Here is a 19,753-nt window from a genome sequence, read left to right as displayed (position 1 = left end):
ATGATGGTTTCCAGCTTCATCCATGTCCCTGCAAAGGACATAAACTCATCCTTTTTTATGGCTGCATAGTATTCCCTGGTGTATATGTGCCACATTTTCTTTATCCAGTCTATCATTGATGGGCATTTGGATTGGTTCCAAGTCTTTGCCATTGTGAAAAGTGCTGCAATAAACATAAGTGTGCATGTATCTTTATAATAGAATGATTTATAATCCCTTGGGTATATACTCAGTAATGGGATGGCTGGGTCAAATGGTATTTCTAGTTCTGGATCCTTGAGGAATCGCCACACTGTCTTCCACAATGGTTGAACTAATTTACACTCCCACCAACAGTGTAAAAGTGTTCCTATTTCTCTACATCCTCTCCAGCATCTGTTGTTTCCTGACCTGAATGATTGCCATTCTAACTGGTGTCAGATGGTATCTCATTGTGGTTTTGATTTGCATTTCTCTAATGACCACTGATAATGAGTTTTTTTTCATGTTTGTTGGCTGCATGAATGTCTTCTTTTGAGAAGTGTCTGTTCATATCCTTTACCCACTTTTTGATGGGGTTGTTTTTTTCTTGTAAATTTTTTTGAGTTCTTTGTAGATTCTGGATAGTAACCCTCTGTCAGATGGATAGAGTGCAAAAATTTTCTCCCATTCTGTAGGTTGTCTGTTCACTCTGATGATATTTTCTTTTTCTGTGCAGAAGGTCTTTGGTTTAATTAGATCCCATTTGTCAATTTTGGCTTTTGTTGCCATTGCTTTTGGTGTTTTACTCATGAAGTCCTTGCCCATGCCTATGTCCTGAATGGTATTGCCTAGGTTTTCTTCTAGGGTTTTTATAGTTTGAGGTCTTATGTTTAAGTCTTTAATCCATCTTGAGTTAATTTTTGTATAAAGTGTAAGGAAGGCATCCAGTTTCAGTTTTCTGCATATGGCTAGCCAGTTTTCCCAGCACCATTTATTAAATAGGGAATCCTTTCCCCATTGCTTGTTTTTGTCAGGTTTGTTAAAGAACAGATGGTTGTAGATGTGTGGTGTTATTTCTGGGTCCTCTGTTCTGTTCCATTGGTCTGTATATCTGTTTTGTTACCAGTACCCTGCTGTTTTGGTTACTGTAGCCTTGTAGTATAGTTTGAAGTCAGGTAGCATGATGCCTCCAGCTTTGTTCTTTTGGTTTAGGATTGTCTTGGCAATGCAGGATCTTTTCTGGTTGTATACGAACTTTAAAGTAGTTTTTTCCAATTCTGTGAAGAAAGTCATTGGTAGCTTGATGGGAATAGCATTGAATCTATAAATTACTTTGGGCGGTATGGCCATTTTCATGATATTGATTCTTCCTGTCCATGAGCATGGAATGTTTTTCCATTTATTTTTGTCCTCTCTTATTTCCTTGAGCAGTGGTTTGTAGTTCTCCTTGCAGAGGTCCTTCACATCCCTTGTAAATTGTATTCCTAGGTATTTTATTTTCTTTGTAGCAACTGTGAATGGAAGTTCCCTCATTATTTGGCTCTCTGTTTGTCTGTTATTGGTGTGTAGGAATGCTTGTGATTTTTGCATGTTGATTTTGTATCCTGAGACTTTGCTGAAGTTGCTTATCAGCTTAAGGAGATTTTGGTCTGAGATGATGGGGTTTTCTAAATATACAGTATTACCACTGATCCCACAGAAATACAAACTACCATCAGAGAATATTATAAACACCTCCACACAAATAAACTAGAAAATCTAGAAGAAATGGATAAATTCCTGGACACATACACCTACCCAAGACTAAACCAGGAAGAAATCGAATCCCTGAATAGGTCAATAATAAGTTCCGAAATTATGGCAGTAATTAATACCCTACCAACCAAAAAAAGTCCAGGACTAGACCAATTCACAGCTGAATTCTACCAGAGGTACAAAGAGGAGCTGGTGCCATTCCTTCTGAAACTATTCCAAACAATAGAAGAAGAGGGAATCCTCCCTAACTCATTTTATGAGGCCAGCATCATCCTGATACCAAAACCTGGCAGAGACACACACAAAAAAGAAAATTTCAGGCCAATATGCCTGATGAATATCGATGCAAAAATCCTCTATAAAATACTGGCAAACCAAACCCAGTAGCACATCAAAAAGCTTATCCACCACGATCAAGTCGGCTTCATCCCTGGGATGTAAGACTGGTTCAACATATGCAAATCAATAAATGTAATCCATCACATAAACAGAACTAATGACAAAAACCACATTATTATCTCAATAAATGCAGAAAAAGCCTTCGACAAAATTCAGCACCCCTTCATCTAAAAACTCTCAATAAACTAGGTATTGATGGAACGTATCTCAAAATAATAAGAGCTATTTATGACAAACTCACAGTCAATATCATACTGAATGGACAGAAACTGGAAGCATTCCCTTTGAATACCGACACAAGACAAGATGCCCTCTCTCACCACTCCTATTCAACATAGTGTTGGAAGTTCTGGCCAGGGCAATCAGGCAAGAGAAAGAAATAAAGGGTATTCAAATAGGAAAAGAGGAAGACTTAATGTTCTTATGAGAACCTTTGAAGATTGTTTTTTAATTCTAGTTACAAGGAGGAATAATTTACCTCAGATAAAATAATATGCACCTCAGTGTGGCATCTTAATGTCCTTTGGCATAATCTTAAGTATGGTTCAAGAACAAAATTGCCTAGGAAAGCTGTGGCAGATTTTAATGCATATTGTGCAAGTGATTTTCCTTCCTTACAAGCCTAAAAAGCTATTTAAATGTCTTAAAGTGTAATTAGTTCTATATTATGTATGGAATGGTGGTTTACCATAAAACAAAATTCACTGTTTCACTTTCTTTATAAGCCCATTTCATTACTGTTGATAATAGCATTTTTTCCAATGAATATAAAGACTCAACTGATTGTTTTTGGAAATGTAATAATATATTTTTGAGACATATAAATTGTAATTTGTCATTTTCTGGCAGAATTACATGTCCATTTATTGTTTAACACAACAGTCTCATTTGTAGAGCTCTAACCGAGGAATACACTGGGAAAAAATTTGAAAGTACATATCCACAAATATGTTATTATAGTATTCTTTATAGTATCTAAAGACTAGAAACACTGCAAATGTCCATGAATGGGGCTTGGTTGAATAAATTGTGGTTTATCTACAATGGAATACTATGCAGTTGGAGGAAACCTCTTTAGTAGGAGAAAGAGATGGAGGAAAGGAGGGTAACCTATAGGAGAAAAGTAACTTAAGACACATATCAACCAATCAAAATTTGAAATTGTCTAGTTCATGTACTATTCTATCTTCCTTTATATATGTTTTTAAAAATTCCATAATAATTGTTAAAGAAAAAACTACATCATGTCTGTTTGGACACATACTATTTCTTCTGTCCTATTAGAATTCTAGGTTGTCAGTTGATTTGCAGAACTTTATAAAAATACGGAAGTGGCCAGGTGTGGTGGCTCATGCAGGTAATCCCACCACTTTGGGAGGCTGAGATAGGTGGGTCACTTGAGGTCAGGAGTTCAAGACCAGCCTGACCAATATGGTGAAACCCTGTCTCTACTAAAAGTACAAAAATTAGCTGGGGTCTTGGCGCACACCTGTAATCCCACCTACTCAAGAGGCTGAGGCATGAGAATCATTTGAACTCAGGAGGAGGCAGAGGTTGCAGTGAGCTGAGATTGCACCACTGCACTCCAGCCTGGGTGATGGAGTGAGACTGTCTCAAAAAAAAAAAAAAATAACAGAAGTTACTTGCTCAGAGATTAAAATTTATGACTCATAGCTCAGCATTCTTCCAGGGATACGGTGTTTTGGAATTCTGCTATTTCAATGTAAGTCTGAAGTACTTGCAAATATAGTAAAGCCAATATAATTTCTACCAAGCAAAGAGGGACATATGTTTAAAAAGGATGTCTCCCCTTTAATTGTAAACTTTGTGAAACAGGGATAAATGTCTTTTGTTCACATAAAAAATGATACTATTACCTTGTACAAATTAGGTGGTCAAAAAATATTTGTTAAATAATAACATCTATACCTTTGTTATAACATAACATTTATATAGCACTTTTTCAAAGTACTTTCAGTTACAGTCTCTCAGTTTTCCTCCTCGAAATTTCCCATGTGATAGAAAAACATAGGTATTATATCCATTTAATGAAGAAAAATACAATGTACAGAAAACAATGCTTGAATGTATATACATGCCAAAAAATTACAACTGCATTAGAAACTGTATAATAATGAACTGTTGCAGATTCTAGGGTGACTTTCGTTTAACCAATGTATATGGTGGACAGAAGCTGAGAGCCCACATCTTTATTCAACTTCCCATTCACTCCTGAAACTAACAATTGAGTGGGAACTGTTTTCTCTAGCTGTGGAGATCGTTTGTATTTATTTTCATTCTCGAATTGTTTCTCCTTCTTTATCCATCCACAGACTCTAGATTTTCATTAACACAGTATGGCCTTAAGTTGATTGGCATTAATAGCTGTAGCAAAGAACAGAGAGAGAATCTTGGCAGCAGGGCAACAGGCAATTAAGGAATTATTGCTTCTAGTGAAAGTACTACTGACTGCTTCAGTCTGCCTAGTCAAGAGGGAGCAGGAGATACTTCTTCCTCAGTCCACTAGAGCCATATTACAGGGATTTGTTGGGGTGGGGCAATGAAGATTTAGTAATGTACTCTGCATGCCAACCTACCCTCCATGTTGCAATTTGGGAGATGCATCCTATTAATTCCAAGTAAACAGTAAAGTAGGACCAAGGAGAATTTAATATATACTGCCTGTTGACAAATATTGGGTATTCATAGATGTATTCTCATTTAATATTGAGTTAAAACTTATGGGCTCTTTGGAAGGATTTTGGAACATAACAGGAGGGGAACATTATAGTTGTAAAGGAAACTCTTACACCTGAGAACAGAATTAATAGCCTTATTTAAAGGTTAATATTTGATATGAGTAATAATGTCTGGAAAACAAAAATTCAATAATACCCTCTCGTATAGGCTGAATTGTGTCTCTTCAAAACTCACCTGTTGAAGTCCTAACCCCACTACTTCAGAATGTACCTATATTTGAATAGGGCCTTTAAAGAAGTAATTAAGTTAAAATGAGGTCATTAAGTTGGACCGTAATCCAATATCACAAGTGTCTTTATTAAAGCGGAAATTGGGACACAAACATGTACTAGGGGAAGTCCATGTGAAGACACAGGGAAAGACAACCATCTATAAGCCTCAGAGAGGCTTCAGAAGAAACCAGCCCTGCCAATAGCTTGATCTTGGATTTCTCCAGAATAGTGAGAAAATAATTTTTTATTGTTTAAGCCCCCCTGCCTGTGGTTCTAGCAAACTAATACGTGTTAGTTTGTTCAAGTCAATTAAAAGCAGGATCAGCATGCCAAAAAGTTGAATCAAGGATATAAAAAACAACTTTTAGAACCTTTTCAAGAATATATTTTTAGAAGAACAAAATGATAGAACACAAAAGGAAAATTTGTATATCTGTATCCTCTATACCTATGACAAATTGAGATAAGCCATTAAATCTTTTCCCTTTTCCTTCCCACATCTCCAAAAAAAAGAAAAAAACATTAAAGGAGAAGAGATATTCAATAAGGGGAATCTTTTGTCGAAGATAAAGTAATTTGTAAATCATAAATGAAAATGAAAATATTGGAAAGTAATTGTGTTTGTTTCTTATGACTATAGTAACAAAGTACCATGAACTTGGTGGCTAAAAACAACAGAAATTTATTTTCTCACAGTTCTGGAGGCCAAAAGGCCATAATCAAAGTATTAACAAGGCTATGTTCACTCCATAGTTGCTAAGGAAAGAGCTGTTCCTTACCTCTCTCCTGGTTTCTAGTAGCCTTTAGAATCTTAGCTTGCAGATACATATTGCTTCTTCACATGGTGTTCTCCATTTGTGTCTTTTCATTGTCTTCCTTTTGTCTTCCTGTCTTTGTGAGTGTATTTCCCCTTCTTATAAAGACACCAGTCGTATTGGATTAGGGCTTACCATAATGACCTCATTTTAACCTGATTACATCTGTAAAGACCCTATTTTCAAATAAAGTCATATTATGAGGTTCGGGGGGTTAGGGCTTTGACATATCTTTTGAGTGGGGCTCAACTTTACCCATAACATTGATGTATCAGAATGTTTCCAGTATTTATAATCTCTGTGTCATTGCTATTGTTTTTTCTTAAACTTTCCTGTTTTCCACAGTGGGCACACATTGCTTTTATAATCTGAACAAATGTTATTCAAAAAATAAACAGGGAAAAAAATTCCTTTTGTAAAAGTCTCATTTTTTAAATATTCTGTGCATTAGCTCCCAGATTTTATGTTATGTAATTCTGTTAGGTTTAAATTGTTTTCTGATTCAGGAAGAGTCCATTTGCATTAATGTAACATTTAGCAATCTGTCATCTGCATAATTATACATCTGTGGTTGTAGGTAGTATGGAAAAAAAAACCTCCCATATCTGAATTAAAATAGTCTCTTGGCATTTGTTATCTGTAGAGAGCAGATTGGTGTTTTGGGTAAGAGGAGCACAATATGAATAAAGAAGGCATTGAGTAATAGGTATATAAGGGTAACTATCAGTTACCCTTAAGGCCTGAATTCCAAGGCCATGAAAGTTTTTTTCACAACTGAAGCAAATAGGAGAAGCATCCTTTTTAGGCATCTATGAAGACTGTCTTTGTGTTTTGATTAAGCATTAAGCTTTTCATTGGTTTTGTATGAGTTATTGGTTAATGTTTTTTAAAAGTCAAATGTGGTTTTATAAGTGTTTTAATGACCTTACTACTTTTTTTTATTTTAAAGATTTGCCTGCAATGGATAACCCAGTGTTTTTGGAATTATTTAGATTGGATAGAAATCTGCCATTATATTGCTACTTGTGTTTTCCTTGGTCCTGATTATCAAGTGTATATCTGTATAGCTATATTCAAACATTTACAGCAAGACATTCTACAGCACACTCAGACTCAAGATCTGCAAGTTTTCCTAAAAGTAAGTATGTTTATGTGGAGAGGAAAATGTTGAGTTAATAGCTAACTTTGGTTGCTTAATATTAGATACTTTTTCTAGGCACTCATTTAATCCTAAAAACCAATGGTGAGAGGTAGATACTATTATCATCCCCATTTTAGAGATGAGTAAACTGAGGCACAGAGTTACGTTGCCCCAAACCGTATAGCTAAAGTGGAACTGGAATATGAAATAAGCTGTCTGGATCCAACACTTTGTTTGTAACCCACATGCTATGCCAAAAAAGAAATATTTTAAAAATATTCCCATGGGCTATTTGGTCAATAAAAGTTTAATTTATTGGTTTGATACTTTTTAAATATATTTAATATATTAATAATTTCCTATGTTTTCGTATTTTTACATTTTTCTAAACTTCCATTTTTATAAAAGATTTTCATGAAAGATTATTTTATCATAGCACTCATTTTAAAAAGTTATCACCAAATATGGTACTATTTTTAAAAAAGATATAGTTACTTTCTCAATTACAATAATGTCATTTTGGAAGTTGGGGACTTTAGAAAGTACATGAGATATAAATACATCCCAGTGTTCATTTTTTGGTGGAAATCTAGCTATTTGTTTAAAGTTAAGAATCTTTGAACTTGGCCGGGCGCGGTGGCTCACGCCTGTAATCCCAGCACTTTGGGAGGCCGAGACGGGCGGATTACAAGGTCAGGAGATCGAGACCATCCTGGCTAACACGGTGAAACCCCGTCTCTACTAAAAATACAAAAAATTAGCCGGGTGTGCTGGCGGGCGCCTGTAGTCTCAGCTACTCGGGAGGCTGAGGCAGGAGAATGGCGTGAACCCAGGAGGCGGAGCTTGCAGTGAGCCGAGATCGCACCACTGCACTCCCAGCCTGGGCGACAGAGCGAGACTCCGTCTCCAAAAAAAAAAAAAGAATCTTTGAACTTAAAATGTTTCCTTATCCCTACTACCTTTGCCATCCCACAGGAACACATATACACGTATACACTAAAAACAACATTCATCATTTGCTAGGCTTTCTCTAGGTCAACAGTTTCTAAGTAAATTAATTTTATTATTTACCATTAAATACCTGCCAGGGTTATTTTCCATTTAACGATATTTTTCTTTAAATAAATGCCATTGATCATTTAAGATTGCCAAATTATCATTTTTATTTCATCAATTCAGAATTCAAAAGGTTTTAAACTTTCAATGTATATCACTAGATTAGAAACAGTCTTAATGAAAAAGTATGCTGAGAAAAATGATTGCACATGTAGAGGAAAAACTAAGATAGAAAAATAAAAGAATGCTCTCTAAGAGGTGATTTGGAATACAGGAAGTGTTAGGCAAATTGAAATTCTGTTGAATACAAAATGTAGGTTCATTTTCAGTAAGGAACATTTTCATCATCTATAGTGGTCAGTTATAGGAATTTCAGAGTCTGAAACTTTCCTGTACTCATATCTGTCTGTATCCCCCAACCTGTAATTCTCTAACATCTTATCCCACTTTAGTTTTTCTCACAGTTTTTATCACCATCTGAAATTATTTTATATGTGTTTTTGTCTGTCTTCCCTGGTAAAATGTGTAAGCTCTATAAGGACTGTGACTTGGTCTGTTTCATTTACTGATGTATTTTCAACAATATATCAAACAATACCTGGTAGATAATAGGTATTCAATACATATTTGTTGATTGTGTAAGTAAATAATGTAAATAAATAAATGGGAAAGATGAATAAACTTTGTTTTATTCACATCAAATAACAAACATTACTAAATTCATTAAGTGCTTACCACTTACTTTTCTTCCTGTCAAAAGCATCATCTTTAAATTTGATTAATGTTGATTTACAGTTTCATCTCTCTTTTGACTATTTGAGGGAAAAATTATAATAGAGTTTGCAAATATTAACCTCTTTAAATGTGTCTCAAACCATTCTCCATTGCGTTTTCAGCATAATGCTATCAGTTTAAAACTAAAGGATTTTAAATGGGGAGAGGAGATTATGACCTAAGCCTCTGTTAAATTACTAAAATTTGAATAGTGTTGGTTTAAATCCAAACTAAGAACATGTAGGCAAGGAATTAATTTTAGCATGTATCCTAGAACTAACCTTACTTTTTACCCTTGTTGTTTTCATTTGTCTGAGAGATTAGGAAAAATGCTTTTTTGATTGATACCATAACTTCACTTTTTTTGTTGTTTTATTTTCAGTGGGTATGTGTCAAAATTCACTGTTCTCTTTTAATGGGCACTCATTTTTCTTGTGAGATAAACTCTGGTATAGTTTGTTTAAATATATATTTACATATCCCTTTAACTATTCCATTTGGCCCTGAAATAGTCTCTTGTCTGTGAAGTATATATGTATAGCGTTTTTCACTTATTCATATAATAACCAATAATGAAGTATTGATTAATGAACTGATTTTATTTTGCCTACCCTAGAAACATCCCCTGTCAAAAATACTCACATGATTTAAGAATTCCTCATTCAACTGAAGCTATAGAGATTGAACCTTGGAAATTATGTTTTACACTTTCTTATTCAAAATCTCAGATTTGTACAGAGGGAAAAAAGACTTACCAATAATTATTTATATAGGCCAGGTGCAGTGGCTCACACCTGTAATCCCCATATGTTGGGAGGTCAAGGCAAGTGGATAGCTTGAACCCAGGGGTTTGAGACCAGCCTGGGCAACATGGTAAAACCCCATCTCTACCCCAAAAAAAGTAGAAAAATTAGCTAGGTGTGGTGGCACGCACCTGTAGTCCCAGCTACTGAGGAGGCTGAGGTGGGAGGATCAATTGAGCCCAGGAGGTCGAGGCTGCAGTGAGCCATGATCGTACCACTGCACTCCAGCCTGGGCTACAGAACAAGACCCTGTCTCAAAAAAAAAAAAAAAGAAAAAAAATTCCCCATGTAACTGCATACCACAGCCATAATAATATTCTTGTATAGATTATTTAATCACATTATCCCCTCGCTCTACATATTTAATAATGATTGCTTCCAAGAAGAATGAAGATAAAGTAAAACAAGATACTTCTACTTTTTATTGTATATATTTATATGGGCTTTATTTTATATTTGAGGAATGAGCTCATACTTCTTTTATCATAAAACTATTTTTAAGAAGAAATTGAATAAGTATATAAAAATAAATAGATCAAGCATCTGACTGTTATAAATGAGTTCAAATAATTGGGCCTAACTGAATTCATTTTCAAAATATTGAAAACCACAAATATGTTATACTTTCAGTTATTATCAGTTGTATTGAGAAACTGAAGATATGCAATTCTTTTCCTGATTTAAATTTCATGTATTGAGATAAAATGACATGATAAAAGCATTGTTGTAGAAATAAAAATCTGTGCGCAATATTCAGTATCAAGAAAATATCAATCCATTTGTAGTCACTTTGGTTTAGGCTCAAGATTTTAAATCAGGTAATTGAGGGTATAGACTTATTGCCTACATTTCTAATAGCTCACTAAAGAGCTCTTCATGATTCCAAATCAATATATTAAAAAGATAAGTTAGAATTTCTTGGATCAGAAGGTGGTGTGAACACTAATAGGCAGAACAAGTTTATGGGGGAAAGAAAAACTTATTTTTCCTCTTCAGATTAGACCACTGAAAGAATAGATGAACGCCTTGGGTATAAGTTGATATCAACAAAACATTGTCTGATTGTTTCACAGTATCCTTTTAGACACAACAAGAATGTGGGCTGGATATTAGAGCAGTTAAGTGCATCGTTTTCATGCTGTGGTGATTAATGAATTAGTACCAAGCTAGAAGGCAGCCTCTGAGGATATGCTGAAGAAAGAGCTCAGTCTTTGGGCCCGGAATTCTGAACATTTTTATCTGTGACAGATGGTGGTTCAGAAAGTCTGTAGATATTTCCAAGGGGAAAAACATCCAACAAAGTAAATATTCTGTAATATCCCAGCAAGCTGGGATATTCTTTCAACTCATCTGTAGCGCACATACACACACACGAACAGGTTTAGTGACAGTTTAATAGTAGTTCATATGTGGATGTCCTAGTGTTTTAGTGAGCTGTGTTGTATTCTTCTCTAACATGCTAATAGGCTGTCAGCAATCTTGGCTTTAGTTTGTGAATTCAACCTGGGGACAAACTTCACTGAAATACCAGCCTAGAAAAAGATTGCCTTTCTGTGAAAATCAGGCTGTGAAGGCTCAAAATACTTAATTAAAATGCTTCAACTAAATCTTGCATATTGTGACAAAATCAATTTATAATTATGAAAAAATCAGATTAATTTCAACCCAATCAGTAAATTGTCAAGAGGGATTTTTTGTTGGTGCCATTGCAGCTGCTATTACCAGAGAATGTTGACAGGGTGAGAAACGAAGATCGGACTGAGAAAAATCTGATTGAATACTAAGCTTTTATAAGATGAAAGTATACATAATATTTAAAACAGTTCACCATCTGAGCAAATATTTTAAAGGTATTCAGTACAGTGTCAGCTGTGTTTTGCAGATACGTTTTCTGCATTGTCCTTATATTACTTGATTCTATCTGGTTTCAGATTCTAACTTTGTCACTCACTGTGTGAGCTCAAGTACATTGCTTAGACTTTTATGCTTATTTCTTTATCACATAGGGTTGTTGAAGAATTAAATGAGGTGATATTTGTAAAATACTTTTAGACCATTATCTGGAACATAGTAAGTACTTAAAAAAACTCAGCAGTTATTAAGTTGCTACGTCCCTCTACTAGATTCTTCTTATTTCTTTGTTAAGAAGATACGTAGAGAATACAAGCAAAGGAAACAGAATTTTCTGAGTGCATAGCTACACTTTGGTGTACTTTTGCTCCCATTTTTCTCCAGCTCCTGAGACTTCTTAAGATATCATATAATAGTAATACCTGTCAATGACATTACCTTCACACCTTGGTCAGAAATATCCTCTTATACTGTTTCTGATCAGGACCTGTTCCCTCATTAACCTGGCCAAGACTAAGTTAAGTCTCTGGTACAATCACATATTTCCAAGTACCCTTCAGCTGAGTTTAAATCTTCAAGAACCACATACTATGTCCTGAATCTGTAAGAACTTCACATTCTATCCAGAATTACAAACACTATATAAACTCCCTGGTCCTAAGAATCACTTAGGGTACTTATGAAAATTAATGTATTTAGATTCCTTCCCAGACCTGTTAAATCAGAATTTATTTGGCAGAAGCATGAGTTGTCAGATTGTAGTAGAAAATCTTAAGTAGCTTGAAAACCTTTAAAATACATAAAAATGTGACCTTTGGAGTTTGTTAATAAATCAGAATCCAGAATGCCAATGCCAATGCCAAGGATTCAAAAATTTAAGGGACTGCATCCAGGAGTTTCTAATTTTACTGAACACCCCAGAAGGAACATAGTGGAAGAAACATGGCTGACCGGTTGTTATATCACTTTGATCAAGACGAATATATATATATGTGTATGTGTGTAAGACACAACACACAAAAAGATTATCTCTAGTAAGGGTAAAGAGCAGAACTATATTCATAAATCCTCCTTCTCTCAAGAGCTTTCTATATGAGATTTGACATTAATGCAAGTCTTTAACTTTTAAGTATATGTTAAGTTCTATACCTTTTGTGGTAATTTTTTATCCTATATGTCTCATAATGTTATTAATAAAAGTCAACTCTTCCAGTTTAACCCACTCAAAGTAACTTACCTTACCCTTTTTTCTCCATAATTTATAAAGAGCTATTATATTTTAAAAACTGTCATTTTGCAAGGGCACTAATAATTAAATATTTTGGAAAGAATATATCAGAGAATATCTAAACTTGGTCCTGAATTCATAAACCAGGGTATACCATGTTAGCACACTTGATCTTTTTGTGCTTTTTATCTGTTTACTACTGCAAAAGGCCTTATCTTCAATTCAGATTTTAAGCTCACATGGCTTGCAGTAGTTCTAAACAAATTTCTGCTAAAAATTAGTATCTTCAGTATTTTTGCAAACATCAACTAATACAAATAACTTTTCAAGGTATTGGTGTAGCTTCTTCCCAAAATAGGCACATTTTTGAAGTTGCAAGAAAAGCCAGTAACAGCCTAATATTTTAGATAAATGGCTCCCTTATATTCCTGGCAAGGGGTTGAGGAGCAGAGACTGGAGTCAGTAATCCATGATAGACCCACCCATGCCTAACATCATATGTCTGTAGTGTGATCAAGAAAATGTAGGCGAGCCATTTCAAAGACCATCATTAATAAAAATGTGTTCTCATTATTTATGACCACTATGAATATCTTGAGTGCTTATTGTATACCACACCCTGGGCAAAGAGCTTTACAGGTATTGCTCATTCACTCATGGACTTATTCAACTATTTATTGTGGAACAACTGTGAGCCAACTACTCTGCCCACATTAAATTCTCCTGGAAGGCAAATAAATGAACAAATACATAATATCTTAAGTATTATAGATCTTATTCTATTTCTAATAAGGAAATCAAACATGGTGGAGGAGTCTAAGGTGCCAGTTAGATAAAGAGGCCAGGCAAGACCACCCTTGATGGGGTAAACAGCTACCTGAATGAAGCAAAAGAAAAAGTCATACGAAGAATACCTAGGCAAAAGCCTGCTTAAATAGGAATAAAAGCAAGTGCAAGATCTCAGAGGTGGGAATGAGCTGGCTCACTTAGAGTGTCAAGAAGACCACTGTGACCAGAACAAGGTGAAGGAATGAGAAAGGTAAGAGATAAGACAGGGACCAAATCATATAAGATACTCTAATCTATGGTAAGAAGTTCAGATTTCAGAATATTTAATCCAGAGAGCAATCATATGATATTATTGTCCACATTTAACACATGAAAAATTGAGGCTTAGAGTCAATAAACTTACCCAAGTTCATACATCTAGTAACTAACATAGGAGAATTCAAACCCTTTCATTTGGTCTGAATCCAAATCCCATGTTCCTTTTACTGTAACAAGTTGTTTTTCATTGACTAGTCTGATATTTTAATCAATGTCCTAGATTCAGTGGTCCCAAATCAAATGTTCTCAATAGTTAAAAGAAAACAGATGAATGCATATTTGAAATTTGAAACTGGACTTCTATACACAAAGGAGAGAGGGAAACTACATATATACCATATTATATAATATTGAATACATCCAACATTGTGGTTTAGAATGGGAATTTTTAATACTTTTGGATGATTCAACATTTGAAACTCAGAATTAATGAAGGCAGCAAATTATTAAAAACATACCAGTTGAATAGCATTAGATACAACAAACGAAATGCAATAAGCTCAAAATGAACTTCCTAATTAAAACTTAAATCATTCTAGTAGTCACTATTAAAAAAATTTCTTGAGCAAATACTATACTGTTAATATAAAGCAGAATAGTGTTGTTGTTACCTTATGTAATTAATATGTCTGCTACTTAAATAATTGAGGCATTCATATTTTATATAGAGTTTGATATACTTTGGTCTATAAATGAAATGATGATGAAGCACTAGTCTGAGGAATTAGTCTGTTACAACTTGAACGATAAGCTGGCAGTCTAAATGGTCATAATTACAAGTAAAAGTTATCCACTAAAAAGGCCATTAGAGAACATTTAGGATAAGATGAAAAAATGTTCTACTTTGAAGACAAAATGTAAAATGTAGATATTTTGGAATTTTATTCAGAGCTAAAATTGCCTACAAATTTTCAATAATGAACTATATCATTTGAAAACACTCCTTTTTAAATGTGTTTTAAAATTTTTCTCTTATGAAATAAAACGTTAATAGCCTTATGTGTCATTTTTATGGGTATCTCTTTGGTGTAGTTATCAGGGCATTTACAATTAATGTTTAAAATGGAAACCATGATTTCAAAAAATACATTCTGAGGAAAAAATATATTTAAATTGAGTTATAACTGTGGCTGTCCCTAGGTGGTTTTTATTAAAGTGAAACAATAATTAAAAGATATTAAATAGATATTGCTTATTTTTTGCCCAGAAATGAATTATTAGAGCTTTGTTCAAGTGCTGTCATCTCCTATTATAATTCATATTTAATGAACAATAAGTATTCCTTTGAAAATAATATGTCCTGAAACAGTTCTTCTGCCATTGGATCTTTAGTCTCTGGTTAGAATAACACATTACTATAATTCCTCCCCATCTTAGGTATAGTCTTAGTGAAGAGATAGTTAAAGCCACGTCACACATAATTTGAATGAAATGAATGAATAAATTCATAATTGTTCCACGACTATAACAATAACTGTTTAAAATGAGTTCTTGAACAGTAGGATTGTTCTTACTCTGATCCTATTTTTTTCCCCAAAGAAAAAAGTGAAATATTTTTGATAGGACAGGAATTTACAAAGACCCAGTATTTCTGCTATTCATAGGATAAAAATATTCCCTTTGACTCAGTTACTTATACATAAAATCAGAGACATGATATACACCTCAGTTGTCAACATTTTAGGGCAGGGCTCTTCTCACTCATCTTCGTGTCTTCAGTGCTAATCAAGAACCTTACGTATAATAAGAGAATGAATGAGTGAAGAAGTGAAAGAAGGATTGAAATAATTTCACAATTATCTTGAGATGAGAGCTCAAATACTTAGGTTGGAAGGTATTTGTTCTAGCCTTAATGGTATTAAGTATATAACAACACCATTTCATTTCTTCAGCTGTAATATCAGCCTTGTAGATCAGCCGTTTATTTTTTGGAATGTCCCGACTAACCTTTCCCTCAAACTATGTAGATTTTTGGTAATGAAGGCAAAATAAGAATAAAGTTACCCTAAGTTATATGCAAGCTGTGAATGGTTACTAACCATAAGTGACAAGTGATATCTGAAGCCTCTAAAAACATCTGTTCTCATCGAGATTGTGTAATGTTTTCCTAGCATTTCTATATTGAGGTTTCTTCTCTATAAACTGCCTCTAACACAGTATCTGGTATATGATACGCATTGTCTTTTATTCTTTTGGGTTGCTTTTTTTTTTTCTTATAGTAATTCTTGCCTTTAAACTATAAACTCCTGAAAGGCATGAATTTTCCAAAGTTTTTGTAACCTCTGAAACTCCTAACATTATGAATATTAATTACACTGAATCAAAGATGACTTTTCTTCTGCATATTTTGTTTTGCCTTGAGTGTAGGTACTGCGTAGATAGTATTTGGAGGTACTAAAAGGAATGGTCATAAAATTCCCTAAAAGACTCTAAACTGTTAAATAGGTGTTCTTACTGTTTATTCTTGAGTGTCTCGTTTGGAACACTAACCATTAAATTCCAAATTAGTATAGAGGTTCATAGTACCAACATTAGTAATTGCAGATTCTTGGAGGTTTTATGGAGAGTAGCTTATACAACAGATATTTCTTGCACTATTATAGTGTCCTTTGGTAGATAAGCTTTAGGGTCTTTACTAATTACAAATTTGAACAATCATTGTATAACATGATACTATATTTAAAATTAGGAAGATTTCCTTATCTGCTTTTGTTTTTTTGGTAGCTGTAAATCATTTTTGGTTTTGAAAATAGAAAAACTTATTTAAGGGGGACATATAGTTTCTTCTTGTCATATATATGCACAGCTCACTAAATGAAAAGCAGTGACACATTTGCTGGCAACATAAACAGCCCACCCTCATCTATAGCTGAAAATAAATGGTATATCAATTATTTAAAATTCATTAACTTGGAATTGTGTGTCTTACCCAAGTAAATAATTTTCCCTTTATGATTTTTGGCAGGAAGAAGCACTGCATGGTTTTCGAGTGAGTGATTATCTTGAATACATGGAAATTTTGGAACAAAACTACCGAACAGTGCTGCTGAAAGACATGCGGAACATTAGACTGCAGAGCACACAGATCATGAGACACACGGTTTAAATTTAGGTTTTATTTATTTTTAAAGGCAGCAGGGGGGCTTGATGGTTTTCTGTGTCTGTAACATTTACTTTGTGAATATACATATTGTAAATACTGAGAAGTATAACGATATATTTAAGTAGGTATGAGCTCAATTTGTGAATTCATTTTTGTAAATTTGTTGTTTTGTAAGGTTATTATAGAATCAGATCTAGCTTACTTATCGTTTTTATTCATGTTTAAGAGTTAGTCCTGGTCGGACGCGGTGGCTCATGCCTGTAATCCCAGCACTTTGGGAGTCTGAGGTGGGCGGATCATGAGGTCAAGAGATCCTGGCCAACATGGTGAAACCTCATCTCTGCTAACAATACTGAAATTAGCTGGGTGCGGTGGTGTGCCTGTAGTCCCTGCTACTTGGGAGGCTGAGGCAGGAGAATTGCTTGAACCCGGGAGGCGGAGGTTGCAGTGAGCCGAGATCGTGCCACTATACTCCAGCCTGGCCACAGGGTGAGACTCTGTCTCAAAAAAAAAAAAAAAAAGTTAGTCCCAACTTACATCTCCTTTATTCAGATGATTAAAATATTTTTTCCAGTGAGTTTGGAAAGAAGTAATAGTGTAAATAATAGTTTGACTAGCTGCAGAAAGCCCATAAGACAAGGAAAAGACAGTATTTCTTCCATTCTTTATGTCTGTACATATAAAGGAAAATGGATAAAACCACAACTGCTTCTTTTACATGTGGAAGAACAATATTATTTACCATGGCAAGTGGTAGAAAAACTGTTGTCCTTGGACATAATTGTTTTTTAGGTGTTGCTTTTGATACCTATATCAATTTATAATTCTTTGTTTGAAATGAAGTCTTTACATAGTTCATTGAAGAGATAGATTGGTTATTTCATACTGATAAGCATTCTACTCTTATTTGTTATGCATTTTCCTTAGTGATATATTTCACTTGTACTGAACTTGAAAATATAAAGGGGAATACTTTTCTAAATTATTTTAAATGGCTAGCACTATGATTTGTTTTATTTAAATAGACGTCTCTGCACCAGTAAGATTAATACAATATGTGAATGTCTATTTTTTATATCTTAACTCAAAATGAATATATGAAAGATAATGCATGAATATATTACATTATTCATTTTTAGTCATGAGTTTATTTCAATAAGTTTTTCTAATTGTAGATACTGTTTTTTATTCTTTCCTTGTATCTAAATATAAATCAACCATTAAAATCATTCTAACTCTAACCCTGCTTTTTTTTTTCCTTTTCAACTGAAAGTGGATCATTCACAAACTAAGTTTTTCATTTAGCATGATCAAATAACTGGTACTATACAGTTTTCAATTTAGTAATATTTAGGCTATTGCAATATCAGCCTTCCAAAATCAAGTTTTATGCTGTAAATGCCAACAATAGCTTCTCAGTAATAGTGTTCATAAAGGGCATTGTAAAGTTGAGAAAAGTAATTTGAGCAAGTTAATTTGACATATTGCGCACTTTCACTTCAGCCGATGTGAGTTAAAAGAGAGTCATAGATGACTCAAAATACTAAGCTTTGTCTACTTTCAAACTTAATTTTGAAAAGCTGTTCCATGGAAGCTGTAATACATGTTTATGGTTCCATTTCTTCCCATTCTTTTCCTGAGTTATTGTTATGGGTCCTAAGAATCATGCAGCTTTATTTCTTTTTATAATTGCATACACGGTAGTTGGAAATACAAATGGAGAAGAATGAACTGTAATTTAATTTTATAATGTCCATTGGTGATTTTCATTGGAAACTGAGGTAAGATCTAGATTCTAACAATTACATTTTTGAAAAAAAATAACTTCAGCTAGAGCTAGAAGGCTTTCATCTTCATTTGACATGTAAGTGTCTTATGAACAATGACCTAGCAATTTGTTTGATGAAAGAAAATGTAAAATATAGTAGGTAGTGTAGCTATCATTATGAGTTATTTCTATACTTACTTTTAGAGTACCCTTTAGAACAATCATATCCTGTCATGCCCCTTGGTTTTATTTTTAATTATTTAAAATGTAAGTCCTTAGACTTTATTTCTGATTTGTGGAGGGGTAACTCATACATTTTATAGGATTCAATTACAATAAAATATGTTATGATATAATGTAAAAAAGTTTATGAAAAAAATCATATATAAAAATATTTGAATATCTGCTTTCAAAATTTCATATTTGTAGTTCTGTCTCCTCATAATACTCTCCTAAAGTATCATTGGAGGTAAAATAAGCCTCAGAAATTTATCTGAACTTTCACACAAGGTTCTACATGAATTTGTGATTAGTAAATAATGATGTGCTCTCATTGGAATTTCCAATTTTCAGATGTTAAATTTTGTTGTTTATTCATTAAGCAGATATGTTTTAAGGGTTACAGATATAATGAAATTTTTTAAATATTCAAGATAGCACAATAAATGATACACAGCATCTCAGAGAGTTCACAGTCAGCATGGGGAGGTGAATAATTTTAAAATCATGGAAAAATGGTGATAAAGATGACAAATGTGAATTGACCTCCAGATGTGATGACCTTGACCTTAATAAGAATAGTTTTGATTAAGTAAGTGAGGGCAAAAGTTTTGATTGGATTCGGTTTAAATGACGCTGAGAGGAAAGATTTTAGAAACTGCTCTTTCTAGGAATATTGCTGTAATGGGTGGAATAGGAATGGCAGCTAATGCAGACTGGGACCAAAAGATGCTTAATTTGTTTGTTTTTGTGAGTGTGTTTTTTGTTTTTGAAATGCAAAATAGAAACATGTTTATATTT

General features: G+C 33.8%; 1 protein-coding gene across 5 annotated transcripts in view; it reads left to right on the top strand.

Moving 5' to 3' along the window:
- TBC1D32 (TBC1 domain family member 32) overlaps positions 1-18,206 on the top strand; it is a 261,936-nt gene extending 243,730 nt beyond the window's left edge. For all 5 annotated transcript variants that reach the window (XM_063666543.1, XM_054492124.2, XM_063666541.1 and 2 more), the window contains 2 exons: positions 6,852-7,040; positions 16,828-18,206. In XM_063666543.1, coding sequence (XP_063522613.1) covers positions 6,852-7,040; positions 16,828-16,968 — 330 coding nt within the window. In that variant the 3' untranslated portion in view covers positions 16,969-18,206. The remainder of the gene's footprint in view (positions 1-6,851; positions 7,041-16,827) is intronic.
- The last annotated feature ends 1,547 nt before the right edge of the window (positions 18,207-19,753 follow it).

This window comes from Pongo pygmaeus, chromosome 5, assembly GCF_028885625.2.
Source record: "Pongo pygmaeus isolate AG05252 chromosome 5, NHGRI_mPonPyg2-v2.0_pri, whole genome shotgun sequence".
Classification (NCBI taxonomy): domain Eukaryota; kingdom Metazoa; phylum Chordata; class Mammalia; order Primates; family Hominidae; genus Pongo; species Pongo pygmaeus.
Note: the sequence above shows the minus strand (reverse complement) of the source record. Positions and strands in the feature narration are given on the sequence as shown.